Raw genomic sequence first — 21,158 nt, forward strand, 5'->3', positions numbered from 1 at the left:
ATTACATATTTTAAAGCCCAATATTCCAGTTTTCTGAAAAGTATTAATAATTTTTTGCAATGAATTTAATAATTCCTGAGAATCCAAAGAAAATTTAATGTCAAATTAAACACAGATTTTGTTTGATTTTTTTTTCAATTTATTTAGTAAGTTTTCAGCCGTAATAAATATTTACAAATATTTTCTTCTCTGCATCAATGCGAAAAATAAACTAATTAAAAAAACTACTAAATCTACATATTTCCTATACTAAAATGATTCAAATTTTAAACAGCGCTATTATGAAAAATATTCTATTCCATTTACATACTGAGCTTTATACATTCATCATACTTAAACAACTAAATAATACTGAAACTTCCGAAAAATTATTAAACTAGTTCAATTAAAAATACTTAACATTTTCAACAAGTCTTATAATAAATAAGAATTGAAAATATTTACAGAAATTCTGTTTCTAATTGTAAAATATTATTAAAGAACAAACTAACAAATTAATTTTAATAAATTGTACTGTTTTCAAAATTAAAACATTCCGTCATAACGACCAATTGGTACTAGCATAAGTAAGAAAAATACAAAATTTCTTAAAGCTAATTTCCAGTCATTTGGCACCATTATTGGTAATAATATTTGGGTAAGTCGATGAACTTCATGTGAAGCACAAACAAATATAAAGCTTGTAATAATCATATTCAACGTTGGGAAACCTGGCAATAGCACAAGAACACCGTGACGATCAGCTGCTAACCATATATGATATTGGCAAATAAATAATTCTAACCAAATTTTGCCAAACCATGCGAAAAATGTTGAATAACGTGTCCGTAATATACCAGAAATACTTCTTAAAATTATATAACCCAAAATTGGTATAAAAACTATATATGAATGTATTTCTTCACAATTTTGTTGACTTTTACAAAGAAAACTAAATGATGTATAAAATCCTACACCTATTATAGCAGCTAAGGTTACTGTTAATGAAATTCGACGAGAAAAAAGATTTCCATGATTATTATCATCAAAAAGATTGTTTTTTTGAGCAATATGTATGATTGATGCAAATATCATACCAAATACAATTGTGTATCGATCCAACTTAAATTGATACCACCATTCATGTATGTCATCATCAAAATTAACAAATATAGCTTTAAATGGTCTCGTAACGAAGATTTTTTCAAAAAATACTTCAGACATATAAAGTATTGTAGATATACTTAAGAAACAAACAAACTTTAAAACTAAGTATAAATAATGATAACTATTTGATTCAACACTTTGTGCAGTTATATGAGGTGGTAAACAAAGAACAAAATAAACTAAAAATGTCCAAAATGATAGAAGTGGCACGAAATAATAAAATTGATAGGGTCTATTCATACAAAAGCATAAAATTACAGTTATAAAATTTAATCTAAACATTACTTGAAAAAATCTTACAATACCGAAATTTCCTGTCTGCCACATATAAGTAAAATGGCTGTAACCTGCCAAAAATATATAAGCGCTTATAAGTACTTTAATATGCATATGAATTGATAAAACTCTGTCGGCTCCTGTCATATAATATATAAGTATTACAAGTAACATCCAACCTCTCAGCTCATCGGTTTGATCACGGTTTAAAACTTTTGTAAAACGACTATCCTCAGTGAAAAATAAACCTAAAGCAAAAACGTAACCTACTGGTATCCAAAAGCTAAATTCTGAATAATACTTATTTTCCTTCATAAAAAAATTGGTACGATCACATAAATAAAAATAAGCCAGAATAATTCCAAGATTCGCCATCGCAAACAATGCTGTAGAATAATCAGTGGTTCCTGAAATAGGTGTTACACCATCACCTGCTGCTTGATTTAGAGGGACATAGAATGTAATTCCCCTGATGGTTAATATCCATCGTCTTAATAACATTCCTAAAACCAATACAATACTAAAAAAAGCATAAAAATAAAATAATTTTGCAGTCTATCTAAATAAATTCGAAAAATCCTTACCATACTCCAAAGACTGAATATGAAACTATTTGAAGCACCGTATAAGGTTCTGGACTACTACAGCATGAACCATCATTGTAATTCATGTAATCGTTACAGTACCTGGAATTAAAAAAACAAAAACCCAACAAATATACATATTTCAAATAACTGAATGGAATAGCCCACATATTCAAAGGTTATTTTCTCTTACATGTTTAAAATAATTTGAACATCATGTTGCAATGCCAGATCATCTAATTTGTAACCATCAATAACTTTATCCAATAACCCATTTGAAATTTGAAAAGACGATTCCCAAATCTTAGCTTCTGAATATTTAAAAACACTTTTAGCTACTTTATTAAATTTATCGATATCCTCATTAACTACGTTTTTCCATTCATCCGGAAGTTTTTCCTCTAAAACATGATCTTGTAATTTCCACAAAATTTTCGACTTTTTCATAGCTATAATTTTAAATGTTTCTATTAATTGTTCTAAGTTAGTTGAGTAGTCAATTAAAGTTTTTTCAGTAACATTTCCACTTAAAAACGCGGAATTTGTAAATCCTATTATAAAGGTTGACCCCGACCCAAAAGATGGCTCTGAATCTTTTTGAAACTTTTCTAGTTCTCCAATTAATTCTTTACTAACATGATCCGCGTATATATACACAGCTCGTAATTTTAATTTGTAATCAATAAAATCACTATTTTCTTTGGTCTGTGACATTAAAACTGAATTATTTTCATTATCCTCATGAGGATGAAGATGATTTATGAAGGATTGAAATAGCATTTTCATTCGAATATCACCAATAAATATGAAATGATTTTTGTTACCATAAAATGCCAAATATCTAAAGCATTTTCTAGTATCCCTAAAATAATATTTAAAAATCGATAATTTGCAAAATGTTGAAATTAATTTTTGCGCTTACATTTGAGAATATTTATGCATCATACATCCATATGGTTGCCATTCTTTGTTACCTTTGTATCGACCTTTTGCAAGAAGCCACTTACAAGAGTCCGAACCTAGTTTAAAAAACATATATTAAAATGTCAAATTTGCAACATATTTCTGCTTACCATATTTAATATGCAAAATTCCATGATAAATAATGAATCCACAAACGACTACAAGAGCTATTTTTTTGGCATTAGCAGAGTTGAACTGTTTTATAATATTTTCAGCATTATATTTTTCCTCCATTTTCTGTTTTTATTTATTAATTACTTTTATTTTTTTGTATATAATTTTACCGGGGAATATTTTAATAGGTACTGTACTACAAATTTTTCATAACAAATTTGAAACATGTAAAAAACCTTTATCAAAATTATGTGTTTATGACATATTATGCTATTGTAAAAGTTATCTGCAAAAGCTGTCAAATAGAACGTCAAATTATGAAAGATAGCTTAATTTCAAGATATCTGGCGGTAATTATGAAACATTTGAAAATTTTATTTTGTGAATTTTAAAATAGTCACTTCTTAAGGTTTTTATTTTATTCTTTCATTTTTAAACTTTTGATCCAGAAAATTTCATGCTCATCAAATATAACACGAAATAGTCAAAATCCAAAATATTTTTGCAATCGCATTGTCCTAAATTTTTCATTACAAAATGCAATCAGTACTTTAAATTAGAAAAATAAATTTCCTACCAATTTTAAAAAATTGATCTTAAAAAAATTTTCCATATTTTGTATTCTTATTGTTAAAAATGGTACCGAAAGTCCTTTACTATTTATTTCATATTTTCTATATTAAAAAATTTTAGAAAAACATGAAAGGTATAAATTTTAATTTAATTAAAAGAAAAATAAAATTATAATAAATTTAAATTTCAAGTTACAGTTTACTCATCAAAAAATTCTGTGCTTCACTTTTATTAAAAAATTATCAATGCTTTTTTTAGTTGTGACTTGTGAGTGGGAGTACTGAAACGATAAGTTGTTGAACACAGTTATTATGTGTTAGTATGTTGTCAATTCTGTGTTATTTTGTTATTTTAATTTCACAAGCCTCAACAGAAACGAACTAATATATATATTTTTTAATTATTAAACACTATAAATTATTTATAAGTTGCAATAATGAAGGTAATTATTTTGTTACGAATGTTTTATATATTTTGTTATTTCTTTTTTCTTGTAGGAGATTTCAGAAATAATAAAATACAGTGATCTTGTAAACTTGCTAGAAAAAATTCAAAACTCAAAAGATATCCGTCAAAAAGAAAATTGTTTAAAGAAATTTATCGAAAATTTTAATAAGATTAAACAAGAATCTCATTTAACAGTAGGTATCCAAATTCAAGCTCGTGGTATACTTTTTTAATTTCTGTTATTCTGATCAGGGTTCTGATTCTACATTTTACTGTGTGTTACGAATTTTACTTCCAAACACAGATGGAAGAACCTATGGCATAAAAACCACAACAATGGGCAAAATTTATGTTAAGATTCTTGGTTTGGCACCAAATGGTAAGAATATAATCGATATCGACTATTTCGTAAATCATTTGCGAATGGAAAGGTATCCCTCTAAAATAAATACTAATTGTACCTGCCTACGCAGAAAACCTCTTGAATGCAAAAAGTTCCCAATTTCTTAAAATTCATTAACTAACTAACAAACAAATTTTAACTTTGTTCTATTTAAGGGGAAGATGCCAAAAAGTTAACTTATAAAAACGAAAATCAATCTTATGAAGGAGATTTCGCAAACATAGCTTTTAACGTTTTAAAAAGTAGACCAAATAATGGCAGTAATTTTTCATTGAAACAATTACATGATCTTCTTGATGTAATAGTAAATAATAACCGGCAAGGTATAAATAATATACATACATTTCTTATACATACACTTATTTTTTCCACTATATTTTAGTCGTTGAAAGTGAATTGACCAAATTTTTCGAAATTGCCACTGCTATGGAACAAAAATGGTTTATAAGAATTTTATTTAAAAGGCTTCATTTAGGAATTGGTGAACAAAAAATATTTTCAATTTATAATAATAAAGCAAGACCTCTGTACATGAAATTGACAAATTTGTATAAAGTTTGTGATATCATAGAATCAGGAAAACATTTTGATCTTGATAAAGTAGAAGTCGAATTATTTCAACATATTAAAGCCATGTTATGCCAAAAAATACAACCAACAAAATTCAAACAAATTTTTGAACAAAGTGCCTTTTATTATTTAGAAACAAAAATGGATGGTGAAAGATTTCAAATACATATGAAAAATGGTACATTCAAATATTTATCAAGAAATGGCATAGACTACACAAAAAATTTCGGTGAAAATATCAATGCTGGTTCTCTTACATGTAATATTAAAAATTTATTAAACTCTTCGGTAGAATCAATTATACTGGATGGTGAAATGATGGTGTGGAGTAAAACTAAACAAAGCTTTTGTGTTAAAGGTGAAAACTATGATGTTAAGCATTTGAAATCTGGTGGGGATCTTAATCCTTGTTTTGTTGTATTTGATATATTATATTTAAATAATGAATCATTCTTGGAAAAACCTTATTTTGAAAGAATAAGAAAAATTCACGAAATTTTGAAAGTACAAAAAGGAATTTTACAGCTTTGTCATAAAGATAAAGTTAACAGTTTGGAAGAATTTATAGAAAAATTTAATGAAGCTATGAATGCAAATGAAGAGGGCATAGTACTAAAGCATCCATCATCAATTTATAAACCAGGAATAAGAGGCGATGGATGGTATAAACTTAAACCTGACGTAATTTAGATATACATATTATTATTTTTGATATAATATTTATATGTGTAACATTTTTTAATTTTTAGTATGTTGATGATGTTATAGCAGATCTTTGTTTTATTATTATGGGCGTAACTTTTGATCGTTCGAAAAATTACATTAATAGTTATTTACTAGGTGCCTTAAATAAAAATGAAGAAGAACCATGTATGTATGTAAATCATTTGACTTTCGTTCGTTATTTTTTTAACATTTGATTTAAATTAAGGTGCATCAAAAATATATTCCGTTGCAACCGTTAATTCTGGACTATCAAATGTAGAAAAGGAGCAACTAAATAATAGAATAAAAGAACATTTGGTAAAAGAAAAGCCTGAAAACTTTGTGATTGGAAAGCTAGAAGCAGATTCTTGGTTGCCTCTAAAAAATACTGTTTTATTGGATGTAACAGCAACAGAATTAAGCAAAAGTGAAGATTTTAAAACAGACTTCACATTAAGATTTCCGAGAATACTATCAATAAGAACAGATAAAGTTTGGTTAGAATCAACATCCATTCAAGAATTGTGTAATGAAACTGAAGAAAATGAGAGGGTTAAGAAAATATATAAACGTAATCTTGATGCTAAAGATTTTGCTCCAGCGAAAAAAATAAAACTTCTTTTGGAAAATCCTTACAAATCTAATTTTATTCCCGATAATGTAATTAAAATTTCGTATTCCTATATGAGATTTCGGTAATTTATTCATTGATTTTCTTTTTTAGGTACAACGATTATCTTCAATTTTTGAAAATTTTGAATTTTGCGTCTTATCAGGTTCAGTTGATGGCAAATATTCAATTGAAGATTTGAAAAAAATTGTGGTACAACATGGTGGCAAGGTTGTTGAAAATCCAACTGTACGTAAAAGTTGTATATGCATTGCAGGAAAAATGGGATTTCGAGCAAAAAAAATTAGTGAAACAGGTCAACATAACATTATTAAATATAGTTGGCTAATTGACAATTTCTCAAATAGAAGTAATATAAAATTTTGCCGTCCAAAACCGAGAGACATCATTTTTGCAACAGAAGAAACAGAATCAAAGCAAGTAAAATATTTCGACAAATATGGAGATTCATATACAGATCATGTTGACAATAAAGAATTAAAAATTCTGTTTGATGACATTGAAAATCCCCCTCTCTTATCATATAATGAAATAGAAAATTTGAAAACTGAACTAGATAGCTGTTGGCTAAAAAATAAACTTATATAATTTTTTTCTTGTTTAAATTTTAATAAAGGTATGGTTTTGAAAAAATTCCACAAATGTATATGAAAGTACAATAAACATTCATCTTAATTTTAATTAAACTGAAATCATAACATTTAGTTCACTGATACAAATTGTACAAGACTTTTTATGCGCCGTAAAAGTCCCTCTGTGAATCCTTTATCAGAAGAATTTTGAGATTGTGTTGTTGCAATTAATTGCTTGCAGAATGTTTCATTAAGGACTGATATCAAATTTTTCTTTAATAAACTAATATCTTCTACTGAAATTTTCCATCCAGCTTCTGATGGTGACGATATAAAAGCTAAAATTCATATAAATCAATACAAAAGTTGTAATTGAATTTAGTAATAATGGAAACTTACTGTCTTCATTAGAAGTTAAAGATCTTGCATTAAATTGCAATTTGTTAATTGGTATTGATCTCTTCATATAAAAATCCAAATGAGCCCAAAGCAAATACAGGCATTGTTCAGTTATAAAAGTACAATAGTTTAATTCACTTTGCTTTTCATTTATCCTTTCAGCCAATTCATTACTCTGTGCTTGAACTGTTTTATTTATATATAAAATAAGTTTCCATAAGAAAAAAAAAAATTAATTTTTCATACCAGATAAATCCAAGGTGATTGAAGGTAACCCAGCTTTTTGACGTACTAATTTATCATAAATCAATTTTTCTCTATTATAATATTCAACAGAATATTTTAGTTGATTAACCACTATACCTAAACTTGGTGTTATTTCCAAAGTATTTCCTCGATAATCATTTCTAAAAATAAAATTGAAAATGAATGTCTAAGATCAATTATCACAAAATTAAAGTGAAATTATCATACCTATTTACAGTTGATTCTGTTATACTTGGAGAAAAAAGAATGGCAGTTGTTCTGTGGTCAGCAGAATGATTTGCTATGGTATTTCGGCAGTACATACTCAAATTACAAGCTATTTCAAGAAAATATTTTATGTGCAATGCTTTATTCCTTTCTACAACAGCTTTTTCATTTTCCTCAAAAAAGTTATTATTAACTTTTATCATTTCTTTGAGTATTGTTTCGCTTAACATAAATCTTGGATAAAGTGATAATATTAATCTCTGTAATCGATAGAGTTGAGCACTAATATCTTGATCAAGTGATTGTTGCAATGAACATATATCCTGTAAAATATTAAAAATAACACTTTTTGATTTTGATTGATGAAAAGTATTTTGCAAATATAAGTACCTGATTTGCCGATCTAGCTATTAAACCAGTAATACCAGAAAGCTCTTTCAATAACTCTAAACCCGAACATGGATTTCCAGTTCTTAAAACGATTTCAATAGTTTCACCATGAGACAAAAGGAAATGTATTACTTGTGAAACTGCAGAATGATTTTCTGGCCCCAAAGTCGAAATGATGCAATCACAAAGATTTAATGCTGGAAATAAAATCTGTTGATATCGGGTTTCTACAGACGGAACAAATAAACTTCTATCCAGGGTATCGGGTCTACGTAATGAATTGACTTGAAAATCTGGATGTAAATCAAATACTTTCATATTAGATAGAGTTCCCAGAGCGCGATTCTCTAATAATAATTCAGCACCGATATGCGAGCTACCAATTCTACATAACGTAGCCATTTTTGATTCATAAACATACAACGCTTTCATATCATCTGGAATACTTTTTAAAACACGACACAAACTATCATCACCTTTTGCTAAGCTATCAATTAAATGTGTAAGATATCCTCTTTTAGCAATGAAATTTACAAAATTGGTGAAGGAATCCATATCAAGTAAAGAATCAATACATGATAATGCCAACATTTTGCAAATGTCCAATCCACCAATGCAATCATGGCACAATATGTCAATTAATTTTTCTCCGAAACTGGAAAACACTTCAATTACCATGTGTATCTGATTTGATTCCTTATTTTCACTATGATATGTCATTGATGAGTCTAGTCTGGAAACATAGCTAAAACAGAAAAATTAACACTAATTTATTTAAATTGCAAAATGAAAATAAGAGGTCAATTACAATTCGTTGTCAACCGAAGACTCTTTGTCGGGTACATTTCCTTTAACAATGTTCATAAAATTCAAAAGTGAAGCGTATAAGTTAATCCTTAACTTTTGAGAGCCAACACCGCTCAGAATAATCCATTCTAATATGTTCTGTAAAATGAATTTCAAGCTCAAAGTATTGGATTTTGGTGATGTACCAAACGTTTTTACATGTGTATTTGGACGTAGCGAAATATTATGAAATTTGTCTAAAAATAAAAACCCTTAGTTTTAGTTTTCCAATCTTTTAAAAGATAAAGTACCTGAGCTTTCATTAGCGTTACAAAATTTATTATTGTAACAATTTTTTAAATTCACCATTAAAATTAAAACTGTAGCTGATGTTATATTAGCTAATTCCATCATCACCTCCACTGGAACCACCTACAAATGAATCAAAAAATTATTTTGTTACCAAAATAGTTCGAAATCTTAATTTTGAACCTTGCTTAATAAACATTGTAGTATTTCTAATATTAATTCTTGCTTTGTTTCCAAAGGCAAAGCAAAATTGGGAGATACACTAAATAGTATCTCAGTTACTTGACCCCAAGCAGCAACAAATTTTATTGTGGCCACACAACTTTTTTTCTGTTCGTTAACTTTAACAGCATATTTTAAGAACGACTGTATTTCTTCCATTATTAATTGTCGTTGTCCAGCTACTATGGAACTTTGTACTGTATTTAATTCGTCTGTAAGAATTTCGTGTAATTTTTTTATGTCAATCAATTTTGGACCAATAATGTCTTTATTTTTAACTTCGCAATCACTTAAGAGGGACATTGTCAATGTATTATCAAAATAATGCCAATCTGGTTGTGGTAAAGTTTTCATTTGGAATTCTAAACAATTCAATAAATGGCAAATCAATATTCTAGGTGCTTGTTGGTCCGATGGATTTCGTTTGTTAACAATTAAAGAATCACTTATTGTATCGGTAAAAGTATTTGATAAATAATGACTTAATTCAAATGGTATATTTTCCTGAATGTTATTTTGTACAATGCCCAATAAAATTTTACACAAATTGGAAAATTGGCTAACTTGATTATTGTCTGCTGTAATTTTTAATTCTATAGCAATGCATTTTAAAAGAAAACTCATTTGATTCAACACCATTGAACTTGTATAGTTCTGGAATGGTAATGCCGCAATATGCCTACATAAAAAGTCATTGCATGATCTTAAGTAACGTAAAATTGTGTTAAAAGTAATTTGATTTGAACATAGAGTGTAAAGGAGACCGTATGCCTTCTCCATTATTTTTTCTTCGCTTGAACTGACAACCACTCCAGATTTTATAAGCTAAAAGCACAACAATTCAATGCATTTTAGATAGAGTATTCAAATCAATTTTAAAGTCGAAATAATTTACCTCCAAGTTTTTGTCTAGCATTGAAACTAATGATCTTGTACAAGAATTTGACGAACTTAAAATGCCACTAGTTTTTTGTATGTGACTACTTCGAAAATCCTTGTTAACATCAAATCCTAACAAAAATAATGCTATATTTGGAGCGGGTTGCGGCAAGCAATCTTGTATTAATTCAATAATAGCTTCTTTAATTCCCAATTGTATATCACCAATCATTTTTTCTAAAGATTGATCATTTTCATCTTCAATTATGATATCACTTTCAAAGCATTCTACAAAACCATGGCATATTTCTGTTTGAATTCTTTCGGATTGGGCAAGCATTCCCAAAATTTGAGGATTTACATTAGGCTGTTTTGCAACAATATTTAAAAGTTTTACTGCAACAAGAGCATGTTCTGGCAGCCAATTATTATATGTTACAAATTTAGTAGTATTAAGAATGTGATCGGGTTTTCCACTTCTTGGATTTACATCTAAAATCAGTTTATTTAATCCAGACAACAAAATTGAACTATTAGAGATTGAATGCGCTTCGAAAAACTGTTCTTGAACAGAAAGAGTTTTCTCCAATATGTTTAGACAATATAGAGCAGCTGATTCCAAATCTTTTTTTCCGGCAAAAGGAGTGTATAAGTCTAAGCTGTTTCGAGCTTCATCAATAACATGCAACATCAAACGCAAGAGATCAGATTTTGTATGTAATTGGAGCATTAAATGGTAACCAGGTGCAGAATTTTCTTCTTTTTTTTCAATAAAATCTATCGGATTAACACGATATGTTTTAATAAAATGATATAAAACTTTTAAACATTTTTCTCCAACATTCCATTTCTCGGCAACGTTTTTATAATTCCTAAAAAAAGCGCATATTAATATTACATATTATTAAGAATTTTTTTTGAAACCTGTTATAAAATTTCAAGAATATAACGTCAACAATGAATGTTAAATAAGGATCCAGTCCAGGTTTTCTAGGACTAACACCTAAGTTTCTCGGAACCCCCACTGTAACCAATGTATAAAACAAATCTAAAGTTGCGCGTGTGAGAGGATAAATTTCATTTCTACTTTCATTTTGCTCTATTTCAGCTTCCAATCCACCACTACCTATAAGCAAATATAAAATTACGAAGGCTTTACGAAATAAAACTTAGTTTTGTTCACACTCACAATAAATACTTGTGGTTGGAATTGTTCTTATAATTTGAGAAGCTTCCAAGTTGTTCCAGAGTTGAGTTGCAGTATCCTTTGATTTCCCTAAAGTCGACAATGTTAGCATAATATCCGCTTTTAAGCTTATAGGAACTGAACAACTCAAAAGTCCTTAAAAATATTAAGATTTTTATTATTTTCTTATTAATTTTTAATACTTGCAGTACTTACCGATTAAAACATGTAGTGGTGCCCAATTTGGATGTTCACATAAAGATATTCGAGCTATTTCATCATAGTTAGCGACAACTCGTATTATTTCTAATACGGAATGTAAACCTTCAATTTCTTGAGGATTTATGGTACGATTTAGTGCACGATTTCGATAAATTGTGTCAGTACCAGGCGCTTGTTCTTGTCTTAAATTTCTAACAAAAACAGATTAAAAATAGTTTTAGCTTCGCTTTACAAAATAGACATTTCTTACGCGTAGTATCTGCACAACGATCCAAAAAAATGATCCCATGATATGGTAGTGCTATTAGTAAGTCCCGAACCTTGTTTTAGCAAGTTAAAGGCACATCGTGCTGCGTGTTCACTACTAGATAAACCAGCCAACATTTTCATGTACGGAACAAATAAAATTGGTGGTAAAAGATCCCCAGCTAAGCGAATAAATTTGAACAACGAAACAGAACGTGGTGTAGATTTGGCATAATTTGTTTGTAATTCCATAGGACCCCAGTATTCAACGCATAAGTTTAATTTAAGATCATCTCTTATATAAAGTTTGCCAACTGCCAGCATTAACGATTCAAAATTTCTATCTAAATTAGGTGGAGAGTCTAAACCTTGCTGAGCAAACGATTGAACTGTGCGAGCAGTTTCATCAGCTCTCCCTCTAAGCTCTGTTACCTAAAATAAGAAATTTCACAATGTGAATAACAACATTTTTAAACAAGCAGGTTTTTCTAACCTTAGAATGCATGTAATCAATAAAATCGGTAAAAATGGTGTGAATGCGACGATAAAAAAATTCAGTCCTAAAAATTAAAATGATTTTAATTAAGATCAAAGACTACCAAATAAAAAACTTACTTATAAATTAGCTCATTTTCCAGTAAATAATAATGTATAAAATCAAAAACTTTGCATTGGATTGCTTCATCCACAATATCCTCGTCATTTTCTATAATTTTTTCTGAATTAAATTTTAAATTTTGTGGTGCATGGCGCAATGTAGCCATTGAAAGTCCAAAAGCGAAATTGACTATTGACTTCAATTTATTATCCCATTCCCAATTAGAATCTTTTAAAATATTATATATACTTTGTGCATAGTCTTTCTCAGAAATTATTGGTAAAATTTGAACTGATCTTTCTATATCTTCATGCCTTTGTAGTACACTTGCATCAAATGCGTATAACAAAGCCATAAGCAAAGTAAGTGTAACATTGTCCATTCCACCTCTTGATTCTGTCGGTTTATATTTTGATAGGTGAATCATTAATTTTTCTGTAACATTTTTTGGGAGTCCGCACTGAGCAGACCAGTTGAAAAGGGATGTTGCAAGCGCTAATTGAATTTCTTCAAATAAATCTAATACTTGACGATGGTGTTTAGGAGGCCCGACAGCACGATTTTTTGTTAAAATTTCGAGCTAAAAATAAGAAAATTCAAATAAAACACTTGATCAAGTTCCAGAAAAATATTTTTGCTGCGCCTTACCTCACTTGTTATGTCCATTTCAGATAATAAATCTATAATGTGACAAAGAACGTTCGATTCACTTATTAAACTGTCTGTGTAGGTAGTTATTAAATGTACTAACTAAAAAAAATTTTAAACTTTTAAATGGTATTCTGCTTTTTAGGAAAGGTAATTCATTTATGCTTACTTCTTTTGGCGCTTCAGTACACCAAGAAACGCCAGCTCTTGCTTGTAATAAATCTCTTAGAGAACAAGCCAAAGCCTTCCGACCATCATAATATAGTAAAATTGCCACAAGTCCTCTAGGCAAACCTATAAATATTTACCATACGTAAATTAAATCTATATAAAATATATAATTCCTTAGAAAGTACCAGGATGATGTATCATTTGTTGTTGTGCTGTGCATAGTAATTCTAATGCGTTGTTTTCATCCAAGTTATACATATCAGACAGAATAATACTTTCATCTACAAGATCTTTTGATAGAACTACATTTCCGGTACCGGGTACATTAATCCCTTCCGTGATACCTTTTTTAATAGCATTACGACTTACTTCATTTTTAGGCTTAAAAAAAATTTTATTTTCCGCTGTTTTATTTTTTTCTTCTTAAAAATTTACAATATTCCTCTTACCGGATTTTTTAACAAACTTGCAAAATTTTGTTTCGACTTTCTCAAAACAACTTCAATTTGAGGTAGATTACTTTTGCTTGGTCTTAGAAGTGAATTCTCTATTACACTTTGTAAGTGCTTGTATGGGGTCCACATATCATCCGGTATTCCTTAAAAAAAATAACAAAGTTGAAAAAACATTTGGCGGAATAACATAAGAACCAAAGCCATTATAACCTAAAATTAAATTTTTCATTCTTTTATTAAAATGTGTATTTACCTTCTGCCATGACGGATTTTTTAACAAATATTTAAAAATTTTCCTTTCAGTATTTAAATTTTATACCAAGATTTTATAAATTTCAATTTCAAATTAAAAATATAGGAGTATTCTTCTGTTCTGTTTTCGATAGCCAGCGACTAATTTACCTATTTATATTACAAATTAAATTACACTGTTGATGTTCAATTGCCGCTTAGCAAGGATATTAGACAGATTATAGATATGTCGTTAATAATAATTGTGATTTGTGGTATGAAATTTTTGATATTAAGCAAAATGTCAATCAGTTTAGTATTGCCGTACTAGTTTGAATATAGCATCAACAGTCTGACGACAATTTTACGGAACTTTGACGTTAAATTTTCCAATGATTAAGATATGATAAATCCAAACCATATTAATGGACTTATCAATAAACATAATCAAACTTTGAATTTTATTTAAATGCCATAACTTTTGTAAATATATTACATTGAATGCAAAATGCGAAAAACTTAGTTTCCATAAAGTGACTCATTTCTTTCATATTGATTGAAATTCGAGCATAAAAGCGTATATTTTTGAATTCAAGTATCCAAAATATCATTAGTTTGATAATTTTTCTATTGCTGGCAAAATTAAAAATAGATGTTTGGATTGACAGTCTGGAAATATTTTAAAATAATACACAGATATTTTAAAATACTTAATATAAGTCAAGCATCATAATCATAAAATGTTAATTGGCTAAATTTATCTTCACCAGGTGGCTTAAGGTATTTGTCTCTGATATTAATGTTGAAATTTTCGGCTACACTGCTTTTCGTAATATTGATTGTCAAAATTGAAGCGGAATATTGAATTGAAAGTTGAAAAAAGATATTCAATAATTTGTTTTTAACTCGAATCATATTTAAAAACAAAAAACTTGTTACCATCCTAGCTGAAAAACAAAACGACCAACCAAAAATTATGTCCAAATCTGTATCATTGTATAGTGGAGAATTAAGAAATATCTCAATTAAAAAGTTTTTGGAATGTTATGGGAAACAGGAATGCCTATGGAATTCTAGGTAGAATTGTATATACATATATACATAAGTATTAAGATTAATAAATAAATTAATATTAAAAGGCTTAGTTCGTATAAAGACAAGGGAGCAAGACACGAAGCATATGAACAAATCATAAAAGAACTTAACATGAATGGAATTACACATAATGATATTAGGGCAAAGATTAAGGGCGTACGAACCACTTATAAAAAGGAATTGGAAACTTCTCTGTTTAAGAAATGTTAGTGCCTATGGAATTTCTAAATGGTGGAATATAACTATGTATTAATTGTTTAACTAATTTTTCACAAATAGCAAAAGGACTACCACATGAGCCAAAATTGTCCTGGTTTAAACAAGCTGATGCATTTTTACGATCAGTGTCAACATCACGTAAACCAAAATACCCGGATAAAGTAGAAGAAAATGTGATTGACCAAAATACTAAAGTAATTATTGCGTATTTTTCTTTCAAGATTTTTATTTGTTTCAATTTTAGATTGCAACTCAAGTATTAAATCCATCAATAGCAATGAAACGAAGAGAAACTATGTCCGAAGATGAAACACATAACCAATGTGAAGATGAAAAAGTTAATCCAAACAATATAAGTTTTGAAGGAGTACAAACAGAAGAGGGTTATCCGTATGAAGATTATGTTGAAGAACATACATTTATTAAAGAAGATCAAACTTCACATGCAGAAAAACACAATCCAAATAACAGTTCAGCGTCCATTCAAACTTACTACAGGGTTGAACCTCCCAGAGACGATGATTATCAGCAATTTTGCAATAGTGTTGCAGCACAGCTTAGAAGTACGATTTAATAAAAGATCCATTATAGTTTATATAAAACTCTTGTTTCTAGGTATTCCGGATGCTTATTCTAGATCAGTCGCAAAATTTAAAATCCAGCAAATTCTTTTTGAAGCTGAAACTGGTCATTACAAGAAAAGTGCCTGTGTTACAATACCAATTACACATTAAAAAACATGACTAAATATTGGTTTAATTTTAATATACATTTTTATTTTTTAATGTAAACAGTTTAAATTTTAGTTTATACAATGTAGATAATTATTGGAAAAGTTAATATACTTTTTAGAACATATAAACTTTTTTGAAAAATTATTTTTTGAGAAATATTCTTGCAACCATGCAGTTCTTGTAATGTTATTTAAAATGTTTCATTTAATTGTAAACCTATTTTTTTTTTATAAAATGGATTTATAGGGCTGGGCATTTGATTGGGTTTTAGCAAACTTTTCATTGGTTTTTTATCTGCATCATATGGAAGTTGAGGGGAATTCCTAATTTGTTTAATATATTCACTAGGTTTTTGTATCATATTTTTCGCCAATGCAATTTTAACTCTTTTCTTTTCTGGCAATGACACGTTTAATAATTTTTGTTTTTTATTTTTTTTCCCCAAAATAATATTTTTCGATGTTTTAGATGAATTCAATTTTGAAAATGGATTTAAAACGAGACTGGAGTTTTGCTCAGTATTACCATCACTTTCTTCCAATTTGCTATTTGCTTCGTTTAATCTTATTTTATTTGAAGGGATAAAATATTCAATTTCACCATCTTCTAAAGGTTTATCCCATTCGGATTTAAAAGGTTGTACTACATTTTGCTCTTCAGTATTTCCTTTTGTCTTTTTTTTTTCTATTTTGACAGAATTAACTTTTTTTGGACTATCGTCACTTGGTGTAGTATTTGTAATCAATTCCACTTTCTTTTTACTTTCTTTAGGCTCGATTTCTTCCTCTGTCCATGTCATTGTAATTTTTCTTCTTTTCGGTTGCTTATGTAGTTCGTCATCTTTTCCCTTTCCGATTTTATATTTTGACATAGCTTTTTGAAGTACTTTTTCATAATTGTTTTCATCAACTTCTTCAAGATTAAGAGAATTTAATATTTTCCTCCTCTTTTTCTTGTTAAGTTTTTTTAGATTTCTGTCAACACTGTGTAATTCCTCGTCCAGATTATCCAATTCTTGTGTGGTCCTTTCTAATAATGGCTTTAGTGGTTCAATTTTAACAGATGGCATTTTATGAACTCCCAAAGGAAATTCACCATTTTCAAATTTTCTGTATCTAAAATAAGAAAGTATTATGCTCAGAATTCTTACTGTTTTTCTAGAAGACTTACTTCTCTAAGAGAGTCATTATGAACTTTTTGCTTTTTGCGTTAGCTATTTCATTTTCAAGTATTTTTTCAAAAATTCGACTTATAAATTTTGTATCAACAGGTAAAATTGGAATAAATACATCGACATTCCCAGCTCTTGGATCCATTGTTTGTTGTTCATTTTCAATTTGTTCTTCATTTTCTGCATCTGATTCCGCAGTTTCTACTTTCTCTAGTTGATTTATGTTGATATTTGGAAAACCCATCTAAAATGTAAAGCTTAATTTTTTTGATATTTGACCAGTAAAATCTATTTTACCGCTTTCCATGCTTCAAATTTATCTTGAAAAGCACGTCCAGCTTCACTCTGCCATAACAAATGATAGAATATTTTATTACGAACTTCACCTAATATTTTTGAGTCTCTTTGCTTTGCTAAGAAAATTATGAAAGGCTTTGTAAACTCCCCAACGGCGGTTGCTGATATCTTTCCATTCGATACTTTAGCTAATTCATCCATGAAAATTTCTACAAGATGCATTATCATTCCGGTAACATCATTATCAAGAACTGATTCTGCCAAGTAGAAATTAAAATCTTGTATGTGTTCCTCTGGCCAATTATGTTTTTTGATAGCCATCAAAGTGTGGCGCAACATTCGCCTAGTTAACTTAAAAAAATCAAAAAATTTCAAAATGCTTAACACAATGTAAGTAATTTTAGATTTTTACCATCATAAATTTATCTAAACGCCATTGGTCTAAACCAAACCAATGGGTACACATAGTTTTCATAAAAGCATTAAAGAATTTTAAAGAAGTTTTTAAGTCCTTAAAGCATCCTATTAGAGTACCGAATTGGTCAGCTAGATCTTCTTGCACTAAAGGCTTATCTGACATCCAAAAACAGTAAAACAATCCTTTCCAAATTCTTAGGAAATCATTTTCTGTATATTCTAGAATATTAAATATTTAATTTTTAATACCTACTTTTTTTTTACATAATTAAGTATGTAGATTTACCAAAAGAGCTTTCTGAACGAATTTGAAGCCACTTTCGTAACCTTTTTAATTGTTTTTCTCTTAATTTCAAATCGCAGGAAGACAAATTTTTTGCAATCTTTATTTCCTGTGAAACTATATAAACTTCTTTAGGAATTTTCCTTTTAACTTCACCATTTTCATTTAACTCATGATTTTGTTGTGTTAAAGCTACCATCGTTTTGCGGGCAATAAATTTCAAGAATTTAATTTCAGAAAAGAAAATATCTAACAAAAGCCCACGTGCGACAGTATCTAAGATTTGATTTGCTTCTGATTGTCAAAACGAATGTCAAAAGCGTTGACATCCATGCTGCCAAGCATACCCTAGAGGCCTAAATTAGACGGTATAATTATGCAATGTTATTCAAAATTCTGTCAATTTGCTGTGTTGGATTAAAGCTGTGTTTCTAAAGCTAAACTACTGCTTATATATGTTTAAGACAAAATCTGTAATTTAATCTAAGTCTGATTAAACTCGTATAATATAAAAACCCTGTTTGATATCAGACTTCGTGATGTGATATTTATAATTTTCATGGCAAATTTTGCCATAAAGTTTCAGATGATTTCAGTCATATATGTAAACAGTGCTATCAGACTTTATAATAGATTTTAATTTTAGATTTTGCCGTCGATATTGACTCATTTCCAAGTGTGGAGTTTTGGAACTAAAAAAGTGTCATACAATCAAACTTTCAAACATATTGTTTTTGAAAAAATTATATTTTTTTGGTTTTTTTTAATCATGTTCTTAAAAGAACGTGTCTGCATTATTGATTTCTTAGGTTTTGAAATATTTTATTTCTTGTTTTCTTGTCATATTATATATCATGTTTCCGCAATTCAATAATTTTTTTCTTTAACGAATAAAGATTTACCGTGCATGAAAAATCATAATGTAAATCATGAATTTTTTGAAAACTACATAGCGGACTTAAACTTTTGTTTGCATAATCTTTTTCAAGTTTTTTTTTATTTTATTGATTTATATTTTTTATATTTTTTTAATTAATTGTAACAAATTCACATACTTTGCGAGAAATCTTCGTTATAAAAATACTTGAAAAATTTTTTGACAATCTTTATTGTGTAAACATACTATGTGTTAAGAGCAGTCGTGTAAACACAGCTTATTTTGAAGTTTGAGCACTGTGGTTAATTTATTTATTTACATTTTTATAAACACTTAGGTTATTTGAACTGATTAGATTTACTAAACGATTTGTTAAGCTTCAAAATTTATTTATAATGTTAAAACTAAACAAGTTGTTAATAGGTAATATTTTTCTATATTAATAATACATATTTTGAAATATTTAAGTTGTCTTTATAGACAATTTTCGACCACAACATGTAATTTTTTGCGGATTAAAATATTTCGAGCCTCCAGTCAATTATGATCGTACGTATTCCATTGTATTTAGCTCGTGCATATGCGTACTTATGTACGAGCATTATATAAAGTACAAATTTTAAATAAAAAGTTATATGTTAAACATAATATTTTTAGATGTGGAATTTATAGAGAGACCGAAATTAAAAATGATGGAAAAGGTTCCACAATATCCACCCAACTTAAGGCCCCCAAAAATGCAAAAGAAATTAAAACTAATGCGAGGGCCCGAGTTGGTTCATAATACACTCTTACACGAGCAATATGGTATAATAGCAACTTGTGGTGGTCGCTTGAAATGGGGACATTTCGAAATGATGCGTTTGACAATTGGCCGAAAAATGGATGTTAATCGCATGTTTGCAATATGGAGAGTAACAGCACCTTGGCAACCGGTAACGAAAAAAGGACAAGGACAGAGAATGGGTGGTGGCAAAGGTGCAATTGATCATTATGTAACTCCCGTGAAAAGTGGTCGTGTTATTGTAGAAATGGGTGGGAAATGTGAATTCTCAGAAGTTGAACCAATATTAAGGATTGTAGCCCATAATTTACCTTTCAAAGCGAAGGTAGTTTCAAAACAAATGTTGGAAGAAATGAAAGAAGAAGAAGAAAGAAAAGAAAAGGAAAATCTAAACCCATATACTCTAAAATACGTTATTCAAAATAATCTTAGTGGATGTCACAGATGGCTTTCTCCCGTGGATCACAAATGGTTCGGAAAACATTTATAATGTTATTGTAAAAAAATATTTGTATGTACATATAAAAATTTAATTTAACAACTCAAACCTGATTTATTACATTTTTATAATTAAGATAAATCGAAACCGTAAGCTATACGTTTTTTATCAACTAGAACATACACGTGGTATGTATGATTTCGTTAAAGAAATTTGGAATTTTTATGGAATTAGGAATTACAATGCTTTTGCAAATTAGTTTTTCTTTAAATATTTAATATGTTTTATAAAATATTTATGTGTTATCAAAACTAAAAATTCAATTTAAAATCTGTATAACGTAAGAAATGATGAATATGTAATTTTCACAAGAGTTTTTCCTTTGGATTTTTATAAAAGAAAATTCTATAGCAGTTTGTTGTTTTGCTAAAATGGGGATCCTCCAATTTTATACGCATATAGTTTTTTGTAACTATTTTTTGACAATTTATGAAAAAAGTTAGCGACATTTCCTTTTACTGTAAAAAAAAAGCCGTAGGTGATTCTTGCATGTAAAGAACAGTTATAATGTGGAAATATTTATATTTAGATTTTAAATCCATTACATATGCAATAAAATCATACAGTAATATAAATAACAAA

The 21,158-nt window shown here is 28.6% G+C and overlaps 6 protein-coding genes across 7 annotated transcripts; 3 read left to right on the top strand and 3 right to left on the bottom strand.

The window, feature by feature from the left end:
- Positions 1-171: 171 nt before the first annotated feature.
- LOC129619042 (N-acetylneuraminate 9-O-acetyltransferase) lies at positions 172-3,311 on the bottom strand. Its single transcript, XM_055534115.1, has 5 exons — positions 3,080-3,311; positions 2,929-3,025; positions 2,200-2,868; positions 2,007-2,108; positions 172-1,942 (listed from the first exon to the last, which is right to left on the bottom strand). The coding sequence occupies exons 1-5, from the start codon at positions 3,201-3,203 to the stop codon at positions 526-528; spliced, it is 2,409 nt and encodes an 802-aa protein (XP_055390090.1). The 5' UTR covers positions 3,204-3,311; the 3' UTR covers positions 172-525.
- Positions 3,312-3,944: 633 nt separating this feature from the next.
- On the top strand, positions 3,945-7,070 carry LOC129619043 (DNA ligase 4). 2 transcript variants are annotated; one of them, XM_055534118.1, is made up of 9 exons: positions 3,945-4,098; positions 4,154-4,297; positions 4,356-4,482; positions 4,662-4,829; positions 4,889-5,305; positions 5,369-5,757; positions 5,826-5,946; positions 6,008-6,441; positions 6,506-7,070. In XM_055534118.1, exons 1-9 carry the CDS (start codon positions 4,093-4,095, stop codon positions 6,998-7,000), a joined length of 2,301 nt encoding a protein of 766 aa, XP_055390093.1. In that variant the 5' UTR covers positions 3,945-4,092; the 3' UTR covers positions 7,001-7,070. The 2 variants fall into 2 exon arrangements, with proteins under 2 accessions (XP_055390093.1, XP_055390092.1); XM_055534117.1 differs by having other exon boundaries at positions 3,947-4,098; positions 4,889-5,757.
- Positions 7,006-14,437, bottom strand: LOC129619041 (nuclear pore complex protein Nup205). The gene is made up of 20 exons (XM_055534114.1): positions 14,223-14,437; positions 13,964-14,112; positions 13,700-13,895; positions 13,513-13,637; positions 13,344-13,445; positions 12,713-13,275; positions 12,591-12,657; positions 12,102-12,529; positions 11,846-12,042; positions 11,633-11,785; positions 11,368-11,569; positions 10,460-11,315; positions 9,526-10,389; positions 9,345-9,465; positions 9,056-9,290; positions 8,248-8,992; positions 7,858-8,180; positions 7,630-7,790; positions 7,384-7,569; positions 7,006-7,322 (listed from the first exon to the last, which is right to left on the bottom strand). The coding sequence occupies exons 1-20, from the start codon at positions 14,230-14,232 to the stop codon at positions 7,114-7,116; spliced, it is 5,892 nt and encodes a 1,963-aa protein (XP_055390089.1). The 5' UTR covers positions 14,233-14,437; the 3' UTR covers positions 7,006-7,113.
- A 622-nt stretch (positions 14,438-15,059) lies between these two features.
- Positions 15,060-16,389, top strand: LOC129618810 (uncharacterized). Its single transcript, XM_055533821.1, has 5 exons — positions 15,060-15,277; positions 15,340-15,500; positions 15,575-15,708; positions 15,759-16,077; positions 16,130-16,389. Exons 1-5 carry the CDS (start codon positions 15,177-15,179, stop codon positions 16,246-16,248), a joined length of 834 nt encoding a protein of 277 aa, XP_055389796.1. The 5' UTR covers positions 15,060-15,176; the 3' UTR covers positions 16,249-16,389.
- Positions 16,291-18,697, bottom strand: LOC129618809 (ribosomal RNA processing protein 1 homolog). Its single transcript, XM_055533820.1, has 5 exons — positions 18,420-18,697; positions 18,129-18,352; positions 17,717-18,067; positions 17,419-17,663; positions 16,291-17,363 (listed from the first exon to the last, which is right to left on the bottom strand). The coding sequence occupies exons 1-5, from the start codon at positions 18,613-18,615 to the stop codon at positions 16,439-16,441; spliced, it is 1,941 nt and encodes a 646-aa protein (XP_055389795.1). The 5' UTR covers positions 18,616-18,697; the 3' UTR covers positions 16,291-16,438.
- Positions 18,698-19,599: 902 nt separating this feature from the next.
- LOC129619081 (39S ribosomal protein L16, mitochondrial) lies at positions 19,600-20,715 on the top strand. Its single transcript, XM_055534164.1, has 3 exons — positions 19,600-19,716; positions 19,774-19,842; positions 19,951-20,715. The coding sequence occupies exons 1-3, from the start codon at positions 19,689-19,691 to the stop codon at positions 20,565-20,567; spliced, it is 714 nt and encodes a 237-aa protein (XP_055390139.1). The 5' UTR covers positions 19,600-19,688; the 3' UTR covers positions 20,568-20,715.
- The last annotated feature ends 443 nt before the right edge of the window (positions 20,716-21,158 follow it).

This window comes from Condylostylus longicornis, unplaced genomic scaffold (assembly GCF_029603195.1).
Source record: "Condylostylus longicornis isolate FDR11 unplaced genomic scaffold, ASM2960319v2 ptg000010l, whole genome shotgun sequence".
NCBI classification, from domain to species: domain Eukaryota; kingdom Metazoa; phylum Arthropoda; class Insecta; order Diptera; family Dolichopodidae; genus Condylostylus; species Condylostylus longicornis.

Excerpts from the sequence above, each read along its gene's own strand:
- LOC129619042 (XM_055534115.1), bottom strand. The coding sequence starts at position 3,203 with ATGGAGGAAAAATATAATGCTGAAAATATTATAAAACAGTTCAACTCT. Across the intron at positions 2,869-2,928 it reads ATGCATAAATATTCTCAAAT|GGATACTAGAAAATGCTTTA; the intron begins GTAAGCGCAAAA and ends ATATTATTTTAG. Across the intron at positions 1,943-2,006 it reads TATTCAGTCTTTGGAGTATG|TATTGTATTGGTTTTAGGAA; the intron begins GTAAGGATTTTT and ends TGCTTTTTTTAG.
- LOC129619043 (XM_055534117.1), top strand. Across the intron at positions 4,483-4,661 it reads TCTTGGTTTGGCACCAAATG|GGGAAGATGCCAAAAAGTTA; the intron begins GTAAGAATATAA and ends GTTCTATTTAAG. Across the intron at positions 4,830-4,888 it reads AGTAAATAATAACCGGCAAG|TCGTTGAAAGTGAATTGACC; the intron begins GTATAAATAATA and ends ACTATATTTTAG.
- LOC129619041 (XM_055534114.1), bottom strand. Across the intron at positions 13,896-13,963 it reads CAAGTTTGTTAAAAAATCCG|CCTAAAAATGAAGTAAGTCG; the intron begins GTAAGAGGAATA and ends ATTTTTTTTAAG. Across the intron at positions 11,316-11,367 it reads TTCTTGAAATTTTATAACAG|GAATTATAAAAACGTTGCCG; the intron begins GTTTCAAAAAAA and ends CGCTTTTTTTAG.
- LOC129618810 (XM_055533821.1), top strand. The coding sequence starts at position 15,177 with ATGTCCAAATCTGTATCATTGTATAGTGGAGAATTAAGAAATATCTCA. Across the intron at positions 15,278-15,339 it reads GAATGCCTATGGAATTCTAG|GCTTAGTTCGTATAAAGACA; the intron begins GTAGAATTGTAT and ends TAATATTAAAAG. Across the intron at positions 15,501-15,574 it reads AACTTCTCTGTTTAAGAAAT|CAAAAGGACTACCACATGAG; the intron begins GTTAGTGCCTAT and ends TTTCACAAATAG.
- LOC129618809 (XM_055533820.1), bottom strand. The coding sequence starts at position 18,615 with ATGGTAGCTTTAACACAACAAAATCATGAGTTAAATGAAAATGGTGAA. Across the intron at positions 17,664-17,716 it reads AATTTGAAGCATGGAAAGCG|ATGGGTTTTCCAAATATCAA; the intron begins GTAAAATAGATT and ends TTTACATTTTAG. Across the intron at positions 17,364-17,418 it reads ATAATGACTCTCTTAGAGAA|ATACAGAAAATTTGAAAATG; the intron begins GTAAGTCTTCTA and ends TTCTTATTTTAG.
- LOC129619081 (XM_055534164.1), top strand. The coding sequence starts at position 19,689 with ATGTTAAAACTAAACAAGTTGTTAATAG. Across the intron at positions 19,717-19,773 it reads ACTAAACAAGTTGTTAATAG|ACAATTTTCGACCACAACAT; the intron begins GTAATATTTTTC and ends TTGTCTTTATAG. Across the intron at positions 19,843-19,950 it reads GCCTCCAGTCAATTATGATC|ATGTGGAATTTATAGAGAGA; the intron begins GTACGTATTCCA and ends TAATATTTTTAG.